At 43.3% G+C, this 14,988-nt stretch overlaps 1 protein-coding gene across 1 annotated transcript in view; it reads right to left on the reverse strand.

Moving 5' to 3' along the window:
* Positions 1-541: 541 nt before the first annotated feature.
* The window catches only part of ampd2b (adenosine monophosphate deaminase 2b), a gene marked incomplete at its 5' end in the record, with an annotated part of 100,354 nt that continues 85,907 nt past the window's right edge, over positions 542-14,988 (reverse strand). Inside the window, 12 exons of the mRNA XM_084334194.1 lie at positions 542-1,041; positions 2,071-2,181; positions 2,344-2,517; positions 3,054-3,174; positions 3,577-3,740; positions 3,879-4,005; positions 4,706-4,869; positions 4,995-5,126; positions 5,294-5,488; positions 7,283-7,412; positions 9,548-9,637; positions 9,790-9,931. Coding sequence (XP_084190320.1) covers positions 823-1,041; positions 2,071-2,181; positions 2,344-2,517; positions 3,054-3,174; positions 3,577-3,740; positions 3,879-4,005; positions 4,706-4,869; positions 4,995-5,126; positions 5,294-5,488; positions 7,283-7,412; positions 9,548-9,637; positions 9,790-9,931 — 1,769 coding nt within the window. The 3' untranslated portion in view covers positions 542-822. The remainder of the gene's footprint in view (positions 1,042-2,070; positions 2,182-2,343; positions 2,518-3,053; positions 3,175-3,576; positions 3,741-3,878; positions 4,006-4,705; positions 4,870-4,994; positions 5,127-5,293; positions 5,489-7,282; positions 7,413-9,547; positions 9,638-9,789; positions 9,932-14,988) is intronic.

The following is a 14,988-nucleotide window of genomic DNA, read 5'->3' on the forward strand; positions in this document are numbered from 1 at the left end:
AGTGTTAGGTTTATAGTTAGAAATAATGAGCATGAGAGGTGGATATGAATATGCACATGACATTTGTGGAAATGCATGACAGACAACCGGAAAGCCTTATACAAAGAATATATTCACTTTAAAATAAATAGATTAACTTAAGAGACACAGTGAAATCACAACCACAAGTTTTTTTTTTTTTTTTTTATCTTTCTTCCCCTCCCTTTTCCCGATTTTCTCCCATCCCACCCTTCCTGGTTGTTGCGTACTTTCCCCTACTGTTGGTCCGGGAGACCGGAGACTGTCACATGCTTTCCTCCGACGCATGTGCAGCCTGGGGCAGGCCAACCTGGCCGCGCAGGTTCTCACCGGGGAGAGTGTAGCGTGTGGGAGGCCACACTATCTCTCCTCAGTTTCAACCCTCGCTGAGCAGGCGCCCCGACCGAACTGTAGGGGTTGCTGTCCACAACGCCCAGGACCCACCCTTCAGCTTTCCCACCCCCTGATACAGCCAATTGTATCAGTGTGAGAGGCCAGCCAAGCTGATAGCAACGCCGGGAGCACAACCACAAGTTTAACTGTAACAATTAACTAATCAAGGGTATAAAATGAAAACATGGGGCCATACATAACCTCCTCAACATCAGGTAATAGGACAGGTCATCTCACACATTGCCACACTCTCTCTACACACACTCAGTGTCTTTGTAACACAGTCTTTTCAATGTGCTTCCTTTAAAAAAAAAAGTGAGATAGGTTTTGAAAATCCTCAACACATTCCCAGCAGGAAAAAGAGGAGACGCGCTTATGAGTCGTCTCTGGGTCTTTGCGCAGCGGCCACCGTCACTTCTCGGCCTGCATGGTTCCCATACACAGACTACCCTCCTCCTCCACGATGGTCTCCAGCTCGTCCGTGCGGATGGCCTGTGTGATCAGGTTCAGTTCTTCACACATGGTCTCGTAGCGGTACGCCAGGCGGATGTCGGGGACGTTGGTGCGCCGGATGTCATTGCTCTCCTGGCCCTCCTTGAGGTAATGTGGGCCGAGCCAGTAGCTCTTCACCTAATTGAGAGGATGGATTGACAGAGAAAAATTACCCCTGGTGAAAAGGTGTTCCATACAAATTGTTTGGGGGGTAGGTGCTGAAAAAGTGACTATAGCTTGGCAGAGAAAGTGCAGATCGATTTGGGATTGGTCTCTCCGTGTTCAGGAGACTCAGGCGTATACAAGTCTATTGGATCATGTCTCCAGCACCCCCACAGTTGTACCTACAACCACTTTATGGCAAGGCTCTCATCCACATTCATTCATTTTCTCCCCCCGCTCTCTCTCCCATGAGCTTAATGTAACGCAGAAGTGAAGTGGTCTATAGATTAGAGATTAGATCAGTTCTCAACCCTTTTGGTTAATGACTCCTAAAAACAAAATGGATACCTGCTCAGGAAACCTCCGGACATGAGTGAACGTTGACAGTAGGATCAACTGTTACACCACACAAGTTTAATTAATGTAGTTGGACAACCTATTCAAAGTGGATGTAGTTTAACTTCTCTTCATTGTGAAGTGGCTAGTTTCCTCAACACTGATAGTAAAGCAAGTTGAAGCAAGTCTAACTGGTTTAATTTGTTAAAATAATAACCATGTATTAATCATACAATTAATAATTCTAAGTTTCTAACTATGCCGATAATCTGGACCTTTGGTTGGTTGCTTGGAAATCTATGTGACTGGGCCTTCAAAATAAAAATATATATAACAAATATATAACAAAGTTTATAAGTTTAGTGTATCTCAAATGTTGATCCAATATAAATCTGATATTTAGTTAAAATGTATTTTTGCATTTTTATTTTTAAAAACATTCAAATTTGTCTACCAATTAATTAAGGCGTGATTTATAGGTGAAATCAAAAACGTATTTTTGTGTTGACAGTTCTCACGGCTTTTCCTTAACATAAATTCACTAAATAGTTGTTAGTTATTATTTAATAGGTTAATAATCATGTGACCCCCACAAAGTTATTTTGTTGACCCTGAGGTTGAAAACTCAATATATGACAGAATTTCTTAGGTTAGAGGGGTAAGCAGTACCTTATGGGAGAAACCACTCATCAGCACACTGTTCCTGGCCAGCTCACACATGTCACAGGAGCTCAGCTTCCACACCTGGGCCGCAATGCTGTACTCTTCCATCAGGGGCTCCTGCAAAGTACAATCAACATGAGAAGTTCAAGTTTTGCTGTATGTTGATGCTGCTGCAAGGCAGAGGAGCCAAGAACAAAGACTTACACTCCTCTACGCTGTAACATAATAGGGACGTGACAATAAAGATGATTCTGATCGTGATTCGTGGATGCACCCGACCTTGGTGAAGTGGAACTGCAGGGGGTCGTCTGTGGAGAGGGACACCATGAGGCCTCTGGACAGGTACTCCGGGAGCGGGTTGCGGTGATAGCTGAGGAACAGGCTGTTGTTGCTGAGGGGAGACATGGCAATGCCAATCTGGGCCAAGTAGTACAGATACTGCAGAACCGGAGCCTGGAGGAGGGACATGTACATGGTACATTATCGGTGCTTCCGTGAGTCCATGACGAGAACAAGAGCTTCACAGCCCAGCCCTACGGTACATTTATGTACATGTTTATACATTTTATGGCCTATTTTATAATTCGATTGTACTTCTATTGTTATTGAGTTTATATTCCATTTAATTCGATTTGACCTCTTATTTTATTCTACCTTAACTGTCTGTCCGTTAATGTCGCACCAAATTACCAAATCAAATTCCTTGTATGTGTAAACTACTTGGCAATAAAAACCTTTCTGATTCTGATTCTGATTCTCATGAAGCATTTGAAAGTCTCAATGCTGTCTTAACAGCCTGGCCCTTAAAAAGACCCTTATCCTGAAAGTCAGATAACAACACTTGAACAGAACAGAACGCTGCCTTTGACTAAGCTCGCAACAAAACTTTATACGGGTTCAGCTTAGTTCAAGTCGTTCGTCCTTCAATGGTCCATTGTCACAAGGTAATCTAATGAGTTCTCCTTCGTGTGGTGATGTGGAATGAATACCTTCCTGAGCAGAAGCCCGTGGGAGATGTTCTCTGACAGCATGAAACCCGACACCAGGTGATGGATAGGCCCCGCCTCCCCACAATGTGGACGAAGCACAAGGGTGTGGAACCCCCGCTGCCTGAACACAAGAATAAATGAGGCGCCGCAGAGGTGAGTTCAAGATTCGAACAGTAAAGTAGAACGTCTCATTGCACAATTACGTATGTCTGGAGGTAAATTGAGAACAATTATCATAGTTTGTATATTTTTAAGGAAAGGTTGTCTGACTGCAGCAGAGCTTAGTGACAATGCAATGTTACCCTGCCTGTACGTACCCCTCCCCCCTGTGCTGCTATGACCCCAGAATTCCCCCCAAGGGCATTAATAAAGATCAATCTTAACTTTTATTGCTTACGTGACCCGACCCCTTCATTTATATTAAATTGAATTCAGTAAACCAAAATATATACAGTACCTATTCAAGGGTCGGGATAGAAAAGGTCATGGGAGGAGTCAGTTGAATAGAGGTGTGGCTCCATACCTGCGCAGGTGATTCAGCACAGTCATGTTAGCGTACATGTAGTATAGATAGTAGGAGTAGGGAGGATTGTGCGACTCTGTCCAGTTGCCTGGTAGAGGACTGTCCAGGTTGAAGATGTAGTGCTCTGGTTTTGACTCATCATCCACACTGTCAAAGCCCACTACCTGTAAGAAGAAGAAGAAAAGAAAATCGATATATATGATGAACGACATTAAACCGAGACTTTCAAAGTGTGTCAGGTACATGCCTCGAGTGATCAAATATATAGCATTCCACGACACGTCATGACAAAGAGTTCTTACGTGCTGAAGGAAGAGGTGCAGCTCCGGGTGGCTGCCTGGGTTGACTGTGACCTCAAACAGAGGCATGAATATGTTTTCCAGCATCTCTTGGAAGTTGGACAGCTGTTTCTTGGTGCGGTAAACATCACTTTGAAGAGAGATAAAAACAAATGTAATTCAAAGAGTCAGTCTTGTAGAATGCTATCCTTCTAATGATACCCTTCCACATAAATAAACTAAACATGTCCAGATTCTGATCTTGTTTGAACTTGTTTTTAGTTTTTTGTTTGGATCCCCATTAGCTGGTGCCATAGCAGCCAGCTAGTCTTCCTGGGGTCCATATAAAACACAATCACAAGTAACACCATACAATAGCAAATACAAAAGATAAAACCCAGAACTCAACGCACAATAGATAATAAAACTAACAAGTAGGACACCTGAGATGACAAACTAAATGAAACAATACAACACAGCTAACAAACAGATTGCAGTCTTAGAATAATTTTTTGTTTCTTTTAAAAAATGCAGAAATATGGAGGCAGATTAGTCCAGAGATATATTAACCTATAAATAAAAGATGGCAGTAAGTTATGAGTTCTCTGACGAGGCAGTACAAGCTGACCACTGCTAGACACTCCAGTGTCATGATCATGAAGAGTATTAGTATAAATACATTGTTCCAACAAGAAAACTGGAGTTTTACTACTAATGACTGACTTGGACAATATTAAATGACAGCCCGTTCTCAACTGTAAGCCAGGAGAGGCAGCCATGCATTCACATGTCTACCATATATTAGCAGCTGGTAAAATATACTGTACAGTCGCTGATGAAGGGTTACTCACAAGAGTCGCGGCACTTGCACCAGCCAGCGCACGTTGTCTGAGTACACCTGATGCTTGATGGCCCACTTGGCGAGCTTGTCCCACTCATCCCTACAGCGTCCGTAGATGGACAGACGGGGTTCTACGTTCTGGTACTTGCTCTCCTCCAGGTCAGCCATCACCTCCTGAAAAGGCAGGGACAGACTACGGTCAGTAGAGGGCACCAGTGTGTTACAAACTCACCCTGGCAGTGACAGCGTTGAAGCTTCCGGTGGGAGGATTTCTAATTGATTATGCATTCAGCGAGCACCTTGATGATGTGTCCAAAGTATTTCCCCTCGACTTGGTTGTCAGTTTTGATGAAGATCTCTCTCAGGATGGACTCTCCGATGGGGTTGTACTTAGCGTTGAACTTGTCAAAGCGATGAAAAGTGTTGCGGTCCTGTGAATATATTTAGGACAGTTGTTTTCACTGGGGGGGAGTCAACCAATCTATCATGTCTATCAGGTCAAACTATTATTCATCGTTTCATCAGGTTTAGGAACGTCTCAATCGACCGGCTCTCGTAAATCAGGCCCTTGATCTGTTATTTTACGGGCGCTACTCACCGCGTGCATGTCCAGCGTGTCGACGCTCAGGTCGAAAGCAGTCAGGTGCATGTTCTCAAACACTTCCATGAGGGTCTGGCCCTTGCCCCGCTCCACGTGGACAATCTCGGAGGTATTCTTCTTCATGGCTCGTTTAATGAAGCGCAGCAGGTGCTTCTGATTCATACAGGAGGAGGCGTGGATGTGAGTGTCTACCTGTCAAGTCGGAGACGTAAGGAGGTCAGTTTGATATACAGGACTCTGGTTCTAACTTATGGAATATTTATAGTGATTCAAATTAGGCCACAGATACCTGGGGGGTGGGGAAGTAAAAAATAATATTGAGGTATATGTGTACTTTACCTGAGTATGTTATTTTATTATTATATTATAGGACCTTTTTACTTCCACTTTTACATTTATTGATAACACCTACAATTATAAATCACTTCTAATAAAAGTGTTTAGCACACAAAACATTCAATCAATCCATAAAAATTATATACTCTTTGCTTAATGTACCAAGGTCGAGGAGGATGAGATGTTTGATGTTGAAGTACCTTTTTACTCTCGATACGCGAGTACAAGGTGCAAGCATAGGGAGGGGGGGTTGGACATTTACGCGGGCCAGTTTCAAATTGCAGCCTCCCGTAGGTGCTATTTGAGAGCGGTTTTGAAGGTGGGTAGTGATTCAGATTCCTTTACAGCTGTGGGTAGGGCGTTCCACATTGATGTGGCATAATTGCGAAACTTGTTTAGTCCCTTGTTTGAGCCGAATCTGGGTTAAACATGATTTGTGGAATTCCCTCTGGTGGTGTGGTTGTGGTATTCACTGACCTTTGGGAAGTATTTCGACATGTACATGGGTACCTTAGTGGTGTAGTGTATCTTGTAGACCAGGCCCATTGCAGGTTGCTGTACTCTGTCGTCTACTCTAAGCCATCCTAGGTTGTCAAAATGGGCAGGGGTGAGGTGGGTTCTAGGAGTAAGGTCAAGCAGTAGTCTGACCAGTTTGTTTTGTGATGTTTGTAATCTTGTTTTCAGTGCCTTTGAGGTGCTTTGTTACAATGAGGTGCAAGCATAGTCGTAGTACCCTTGAATGAGTGCTCCTGTTAGAGTCTTCAGGGTATTTGTGTTTACCAGAGAGGAGATCCGGTACAAGAATCTTGTTCGTTGGTTGACTTTTTTGATTACATTGGATGCCATCTTGTCACAGGAAAGATTTGCCTCTAGGATGGAACCCAGGTATGTAATTTCATCTTTCCTTGTGACAATATTGTCACCCACTGTAACAGAGAAGCCGTTGGTCTTGCTGAGTTTGTTATTTGATCCGAAGAGAATGGACTCCGTTTTACCCAGTTGTAACTTGTAATGATAGTTTGTTATCAGCGAGCCAGGTGCAGATTCAGCCGAGTTCCAAGCTGAGGGTTTGTTCAACCTGTAACTTGTTCTTGTCAGAGACCAGCAGGGCTGAGTCATCCGCGAACAGGAACAAGTTGCTGTCACAAGCTGATGACATGTCATTTGCATAAATTAGGAACAGTAACGGTCCTAGTATGCTTCCTTGTGGAACACCACAGCTCACTGGGAGGGGGGGGGGATAGGGTACCGTTTACCTCTACCATCTGTTCTCTCCCCTCCAGGTAGGATTGCATCCAGCTCACTGATAAACTATCAAAACCAATTGCTTTTAGCTTGTCAATCAGAATGGAGTGATTGACGGTGTTGAAAGCCTTTTGGAGGTCCAGCATGACCATGCCGCAGTATTTGCCCGCGTCCACCTCTTGTTTGATGTGGTCGTTCAAATAGAGAAGGCATGCATCAGTGGAGTGGGATGTTCTGAAGCCAGATTGGAATTCGTAGATTAGATTTCTTTCCGCAAGGTACTTTTCGACCTGTTCGTAGAATTTTTTTTCCATGACTTTCGAGATGGAGGTAAGAATAGAAATTCTGCCAGACATTTACTGTTTTTTTTTCATTAGTAGAAATGGTCAGTGAGGACGAGCTCACCTTGCGGATGTTGTAGAAGTCTCTGTGCGGGACCTTCTTCTGCTCCGCCAGCTCCTTCATCTCGTTGAGCAGGATGTGCATCTGGAACTTGGAGCTGAGGTACTGCAGGCGCCGGTAGCAGAAAGACTTCCTGCAGCGGAGACAGAAGACAACAAGACCCTCACAGGAAGTGGAGTGAACCTACTAACGTATTGTCGGTTAGCCTTCGGGAGAGGTGTTAGTTGGACAATGCCTAGGCCAGGGGTGGCCAACCAGTCAGAGACTAAGAGCCACAAAAATTACTGTGGTACCACAAAGAGCCACACCATATATACCAGTGTTTCTCAACCTTTTTTTCAGTCACGGCACCCTTCATGTGTTTATAGGTCCCACCCTCTGGCCTCTGAAGTTGTTAATGTCTTTTTTATTTGGGTCTCACAGGGTTAAAAGTACCCTGTGAGACCCACGGTTGCAAAATTACAAAATCACTTTTAGCCATTAAAAAAAATCTGTAAATGTTTATTTTACATTTTTTAAGCACATGTACATAGTCAATGGGCCCTGTTTTTCAGCCTCACAATGCTATTGGATAGTATGTGTTTATAGGTCCCACCCTCTGGCCTCTGAAGTTTTATTTGGGCCTCACAGGGTTAACCTCTTAAGCCAGAGTGGACCGCAAACGACATCACGCCATAAATCCATCTCTACAGAATGCATGAATTAATGTTGCGTTTTCTTTTCAAATGTAGCCAAGAGTAAAGACCCTAACCCTGTCAAAACAGCAGTCAAAGTGTATATTTTCAGCATTACGTTTGTTTAACAATGATTTTAACTGTTATTAGTGAAATATAAGATTATAGAAATCTCAGGGCATTGAGTCGGAAACCGGTACATATTAACAGGAGGAAGCTGGGCAGCCAAAAGTGAGTGTAGTCTTTTGAAGGAAGAGACCCAGGGCCTTCGATGGGCTTTAAAATTTTCGAAAAACTACACTAACCAGCTCACGCCAGCCCCTGTCAATCATCTGACTTCTGGATTAACTTTTTTATTTCTCTTATTTTTCAGGATTATCTCCCACAAACGTGAACGTTATTGCCATAAAACAGAATGCAGTTCATTTCTCTACCTTTCTGTGAACGTCTAGCAAAAAAAGGCGTTGCAATCTGATGAGAAATGGTGGAGAAATTGACATGATAAAGAAGTAACTGTACTTACAGTAGATTTCATTCACGGTTTGTGAATCACGCCTGGTAATACTAAATCCAGATTGAACTCTGCCATTGGAAAGGGGAGATTTGGCCCGATCCATAGATGTGCGACTTGGCCATAATAAGGTCATTTATAGGCCTGATATTCTATATTCTATAATTATATTTCAAATTGCATGTGTCCGGATGGCAGAATTCAGTACTGTATCTACAAAACCTTCTGTTTAATCATCTTCCCTTTATTAATTTGCTTAGATTTTTCGGTCTGGTAAATTTTAGCAGGGTGTTATTCACAGTCAAAGATACAAATGATTATTTTCTTTAAATATAATTGATATTCTCCTTTGGTTCATTACAATTTACTCAAGCCTAGTAACAGACACAATATTTCTGACACTGGGAATACATTCCCAGAGATCCATAGATGTCCCTAGAATCAGATACCAAGAACATGCAAATGGAGCATTTAAAAAAAAAAAAACTGTAAATGTTTATTCTACATTCTTATGGAATGAATGACATAAAAAAATTTAAAAATATTATAATATAAAAAAATTAAATGTGGATCAATGGATGGAAGAGCCGCACATTGACGGACAAAGAGCCGCGGGTTGGCCACCCCTGGCCTAGGCTAACTGGCACTGTCCGCGTCCATTCATTGTGCTAAGCTAGGCTAACGTGCAGTGTGTTCCTTTAACCCTTTCACTACCACACAACAAGGGGTTAACGCTTTCACTACCACACTACAGAAGGTTAACCCTTTCACTACCACACAACAAAGGGTTAACACTTTCACTACCACACGACAAAGGGTTAACAATTTCACTGCCACACTACAGAGGGTTAACCCTTTCACTACCACACAACAAAGGGTTAACACTTTCACTACCACACGACAAAGGGTTAACCCTTTCACTACCACACGACAAAGGGTTAACGTGTTCACTACCACACGACAAAGGGTTAACAATTTCACTACCATAATACAGAAGGTGAACCCTTCCACTGCCACACTACAGACGGTTAACCTTCTATAGTGTGGTAGTGAAAGGGTCGACATGAGTTTAGGGAACCTTACACTGGTCCGTTGATAATGAGAGCCATCATGACGTTCGTGTCGGCGATGTACTCCTTCAGGTCTGGATATGGCAGGTCTAGCTCTGTGCTCCTGAGAAGGACAGAGTGGGTCAGTGGAAGACACGTTGGTAACGTAAATGAATAAACAGCTGGTCTTGGTGTCAAAGCCTTGTAGGAAACGTAGGGGTGCGTCAGGTGAATGAGTGAGGGAAGTGTGAAATTGTATACAGTTCTGCGTCTCACTTATCCAGTGTGCTCCTTGCGGTGTACACATGCGCCACACCGTTCACCATCTTGCAGCCGTAGCCCAAGTCAGGGGGCATGCCGGCCGGGTCTTGGTTCTCATACGGGTGTGTCACGGAGACGGGCGGGTGCACCGTGGCGTCTGAAGAGAGGACAGAATGTCACACGTTGCTTTGACTAAAGGTGAGGTAAGGAACACGCGTGCAACCAAAAGTGCCCACTTTTCACTGAAGATCAGAGGCCCGGTTTTCACAGCCTGCGCACTGCTTCTGCAGCCTGTTTGAGGGCGAGTGACAGATGGGTTGTGTCTGTCTTGATATGTCTCAATGTAAGAATATGGAACACGACAGAAAACATTAGTTATGACCACGTTATCAATTCCATATCCACTCTGGGTAAACTGAAAAAAGAAAATGGGCAACTGGCATTATGCTGATTGTGTGTGTTCAAACACACACACTTGCTATGTTGGCACTACAAAGGGTTGACCCCATTCTACTCTGAAAAGAGCACCTGCCAAAAGCCTAAAATGTGCAAAAACCCCCAACAACAATTGGATCTTAGTGTGCGTTATGTGGGTCTTGCATGGTAGTGCAATAGTGTGACACGTGTTACGTGTGTGTGTGTGCGTGCGTGCGTGTGTGTGCGTGCGTGCGTGCGTGTGTGTGTGCGTGCGTGCATGCAGGGATTAAAGCACTCCGTCTTGAGACGGATTTCCGTCAATTTGATTCGGAGTCGTGATGGATTTTCCATCAATTGGCTACCTGGTATAATATGATTTGTAGATGCAGGGAACAAAATAAGCAAGCGCCAATGGCGTGTAAATTTACTCTTTGGCTGGTAAATTACGGAGGCTACTGCCACCCTGGCGTGTAAAAAAAATTGGGAGCCAACTTTCTGAATTTTCATAAAAGAAATTGCTTCTGTTGTCAGCAGTCGCTTCTATACGCGACATGTGTCCGCGCGTGTGTGTGTCCATGTCCTTTTCATAGCATGAGATGCGCGCACAGCTAACTTCACTTAACTAAAATGAGGATACTCTTCCGTAATGCACACACAATAGCGAAGAAATCAAGACCCTACAAGGACTTCGCTTGGATGTGCGAGTACGTTTATTGTATTTTTATTATAACGTTAGTTCCGCATGTTTATATAGGTGTGTCGGACTGTCGGCTTTCACTTTCAGTAAGTTTATGTTTGTAAAGCCTGGATGCTAACGTTAGCTAAAGTTAGCCAGCCAACTTGTTTGCAGAACAATGCTGCAAAGATACAGGTACAGCCATCACTATTAGAGTAGTTGAGGAGCCTTTTCTCTCTCTCTGTGTGTGTGTGTGTGTGTGTGTCCCGGTCCTATATATCCTAGTCTCACACACAAGTCACGACACAACTGTTTCACACACAAGTTCACAACACAGCAGAAGCATACTGGTAGTACAACGATGATTCAGAATGCATGTTGCCAACGCAATTTGACGGTCTCGGGTTGCTACTGGATAGAACAGAATGGTAGCCAACACTCTTGATTTGTGACTGATTGGTTAATTATGAGTTAATCTTATTGTTTTTAACAGTATTTTTTAAGAAGGAGTATTCGAATACTCGTTTGGAAACACCAAGTAGTATTCAAAGCCTGTAAAATAGTATTCGGGACAGCCCTACACTAAATATATATGTTTGAATAAATTATCTGCATTTTAAACTATTAACGCTGACTTATTCCTTCAGTCCACTCAAAAGTATGCTAATATTCCTTCAGTCCACAAAAAATTATGCTAATATTCCTTATGTTGTTTATGATAATTGCATATGAGAGTATTATATAGTAATAATAACACATGGCAATATACTAAAAAAGCTATTATCATTTTTGGCTGGTAAAAAATCTGCCTGGCTGGTAGTTTTTTTTACCAGCCAAAAATGATAAATAGCTGGACACATTTATGCCCAGACCACAAAGCTTATCGAAGGGTTAGCATGACGGTTGAGACAGACTCAGCCTGTTATGATATTTGTTATATGAAAATAATAATAATAATAATAATAGATTGGATTTGAAGAGAGAAGCGCCTTTCTCAGACTCAAGGACACTGTACAAGGAAAGGATGGAAAAAATAAGAAATTAAATTGAAAAAATATAATAAAATACATAAAAGATCTGTGTATAGTAACAACAAGAAAAAACAAATAAGATAAAAGAGATAAAAATAAAAATAAAAAAAAGGAGACAAGTTCTGTCCAATTGGATGAAGTGGTTGAAATTAACAAACAAACAACAAAACAAAACAACGGAATCTGTGGCTTAAGAAAAAAGTCAGGGGTGGGTGTTGAGAGTCACACTAGTGACACTAGTTAATAATGACATCCTGTTCTCTCTGTCAATTGTGGGATGTAAAAGGTTTAAGCATATGTTTATGGTATATATCTGTTTTAGATCTAGGCATATGTTACTGTATGTGTCTATATGTGAAGTGTATGGGCTGCTCTGCACAAGTCAGAATGAAAACAGCAGGTTGGCACATTTTAACCCTTGCCTGTCCGGCCTGCATAGAGTAAACATATAACCAATGATTAGTACATGTATATGTATGTATATCTGTATATATCTGTATATGTATGTGTTGGGCTATGTATTGTATATTACGGCAGTCTGCCTCGTCTTCTTATCTTACTGTTAGCGGAGCTAAGAATGTGGCCTTGGAGACAGCTCTGACCAGACCCTTGCAGTGAGGGGCTGCTCTGCACAAGTCAGAATGAAAACAGCAGGTTGGCACGTTTTAACCTTTTCCTGTCCTGCCTGCATAGAGTAAACATATAACCAATGATTAGTACAGGTATATGTATATGTATGTATGTACTGTATGTACTATGTGTATGCTATATGTACTGTATATGCTGTGTATGCTATATGTACTATATACTCATGCAAGAAGTGTGTTCATGTATTGTACACTACTGAAGGGCAAATTGCTTCCATTTCAATACTGCTTGGCCACTAAGGAATGTGAAGACGACCTTGGGCCTCTGCTAGCCTGCTAGTAACGGATAGGGATTTTCCAGCACAAGGTAGTCTGTTGCTCCTCCAGTTACTGTGACGAATACAGGGGGAGGAGAATTCATCTGTATGTATTGTACGTTGGTTGGCTAGTGAAATGACATCACTGTGACATCACTGTTTTTGGACCAATAGAAAAGAGGTCTTGACATGATATATAAATGGCTGCTCCAACTTCGAGAGTCAGATTTTTCCATTTGTTACTTTAGAAGACAAGATGCAGGATTTTGCTTGCAAGACACCAGCCGTGTCAGGCTATTGCGATCTTAGAGATGAGATGTTTTGTATTATATAATCTTTTAAACTGTAAGGGACATATCCAATACAGTCCTTTTTTGTAACTTCATTGAAATAAAGATAACTTTTTTCTAATTATCCATTGAATTCTTGGACTGATTTCTGCCAGCAATGTGCCACGATGCCGCCCGCCGCCCTGATTTCCTATTGAAGGTGACTATAATGTACTGGCAGCATGTAATACAGATTGAATCAATTGACTGGTTAATGCTTTGCAGCTAAAAGTTATATATTATATATATATATATGTTATTAACAGGCATTACGTAAAATGATGATATTGATGATAACAATGATAATAATGATATTATTGTTATTATAGGCAATGAGAGTTCTCCTAGACATACATTCGGTTTATTACAAATAAGAAGAGGTTAACAACTCTTCTACGCTTACATTTCATATCAACTGGATATAACTAGACCAGTGACTATGAAGTAAACTAGACAGAAATAGTAATTGACTCGAGAACTTGGCGAGTTTAGCACCTTGCTGGGGGATATCGAGCGGCCACAGGCTTCTATCTCGAGTAGGTGATTGAGATAGATAGAGACTGCCTGTAGCTCTTAACAGTGGGCTACTTGGGAGCGGGCCGTGTTGCGTGAAGGCAAGCACGAACCCTGGGGAACACCCTGTTTAACAAGTGCTGGAGCTGACCTGGAGCCCCCGAGGGAAACATACTGCCACCTGTTGGTAAGGTAGGATGTGAACCAGGACAAGGGGGTACCAGTGATGCCAAGGACACTTTCCAGGCGGTCTAGGAGGATTGAGTGTGAGATGGTGTCGAAGGCAGCTGAGAGGTCCAGGAGGATGAGGATGTTGATGTTGCCAGCATCAGCAGCCATGAGGAGGTCATTTGTCACCTTGATCAGGGCGGTCTCGGTGCTGTGTTTAGCCCTGAACCCAGACTGGAGTGGTTCAAACAGGTCATGGTAGGCCATGTGACTCTGTAGCTGGGCGGCTACTGCGCGCTCGAGGACCTTGCTGAGGAAGGGGAGGTTTGAGATGGGGCGGAAGTTGTTGAGGTTATCGGGGTCCAGACCGGGTTTTTTTTTAATTGGGGTGACTGCTGCCACCTTTAAGTCAGCAGGGACGGAGCCAGTGGACAGGGATGAGTTAATGATGTCTACTATGAGAGGACAGAGGGCAGGCAGGCCAGCCTTCACCAGGGTGGTGGGCATGGGGTCCAGAGAGCAGGTGGAAGATTTAGAGCCCGACACCAGCTTCGTAATGGAGTCTGTGTCCACCAGGGAGAAGGATGAAAAGGAGTGGGTGGGATGGGGCAGAGGGTCATGTTTAGCAACCGGAGGTGTGGGGGACACAGGAGTAGACTGGAGCTGCTGGTAGATGGCTTCGATTTTGTTTTGGAAGAATTCCGTGAATCTGTTGCAGAGATCAGAGGAGGTGGTCTGGAGGGGGTTGTCGGGGGGCTTGAGGAGTTTGGTGATGGTGGAGAAGAGGGCTTTGGAATTCCCTTGGCCTTTGGAGATGATATCAGAGTAGAAGGAGGACTTGGTTTGGGTGAGAGCGAGTCGGTAGGAAATGATGTGGTCAGAGTAGGCCTGGGCATGGACAGCGAGGCCTGTTTTCCTGCAGCGCCTCTCCAATTGGCGGCCCTTGGCTTTCATGGAGCGGAGCTCAGGGGTGTACCAGGGGGCGGAGTGTGTAAATGTGACAGTGCGGGTTTTGAGGGGTGCGAGGGAGTCCAGGGTGGCAGCTAGGGCTGTGTTGTAGGTGTTCACCAACTCAATGGTTGAGAGCAGCTGAGGATCATGAGCGAGGTGGGAGCTCAGGGCATTGGTGAGGTCAGTGGGGGTGATGTTTTTTGTGTTCCTGTACGTCATGGGGCG

Source organism: Notolepis coatsorum, assembly GCF_963971535.1.
Source record: "Notolepis coatsorum genome assembly, chromosome: 17".
Lineage (NCBI taxonomy): Eukaryota > Metazoa > Chordata > Actinopteri > Aulopiformes > Paralepididae > Notolepis > Notolepis coatsorum.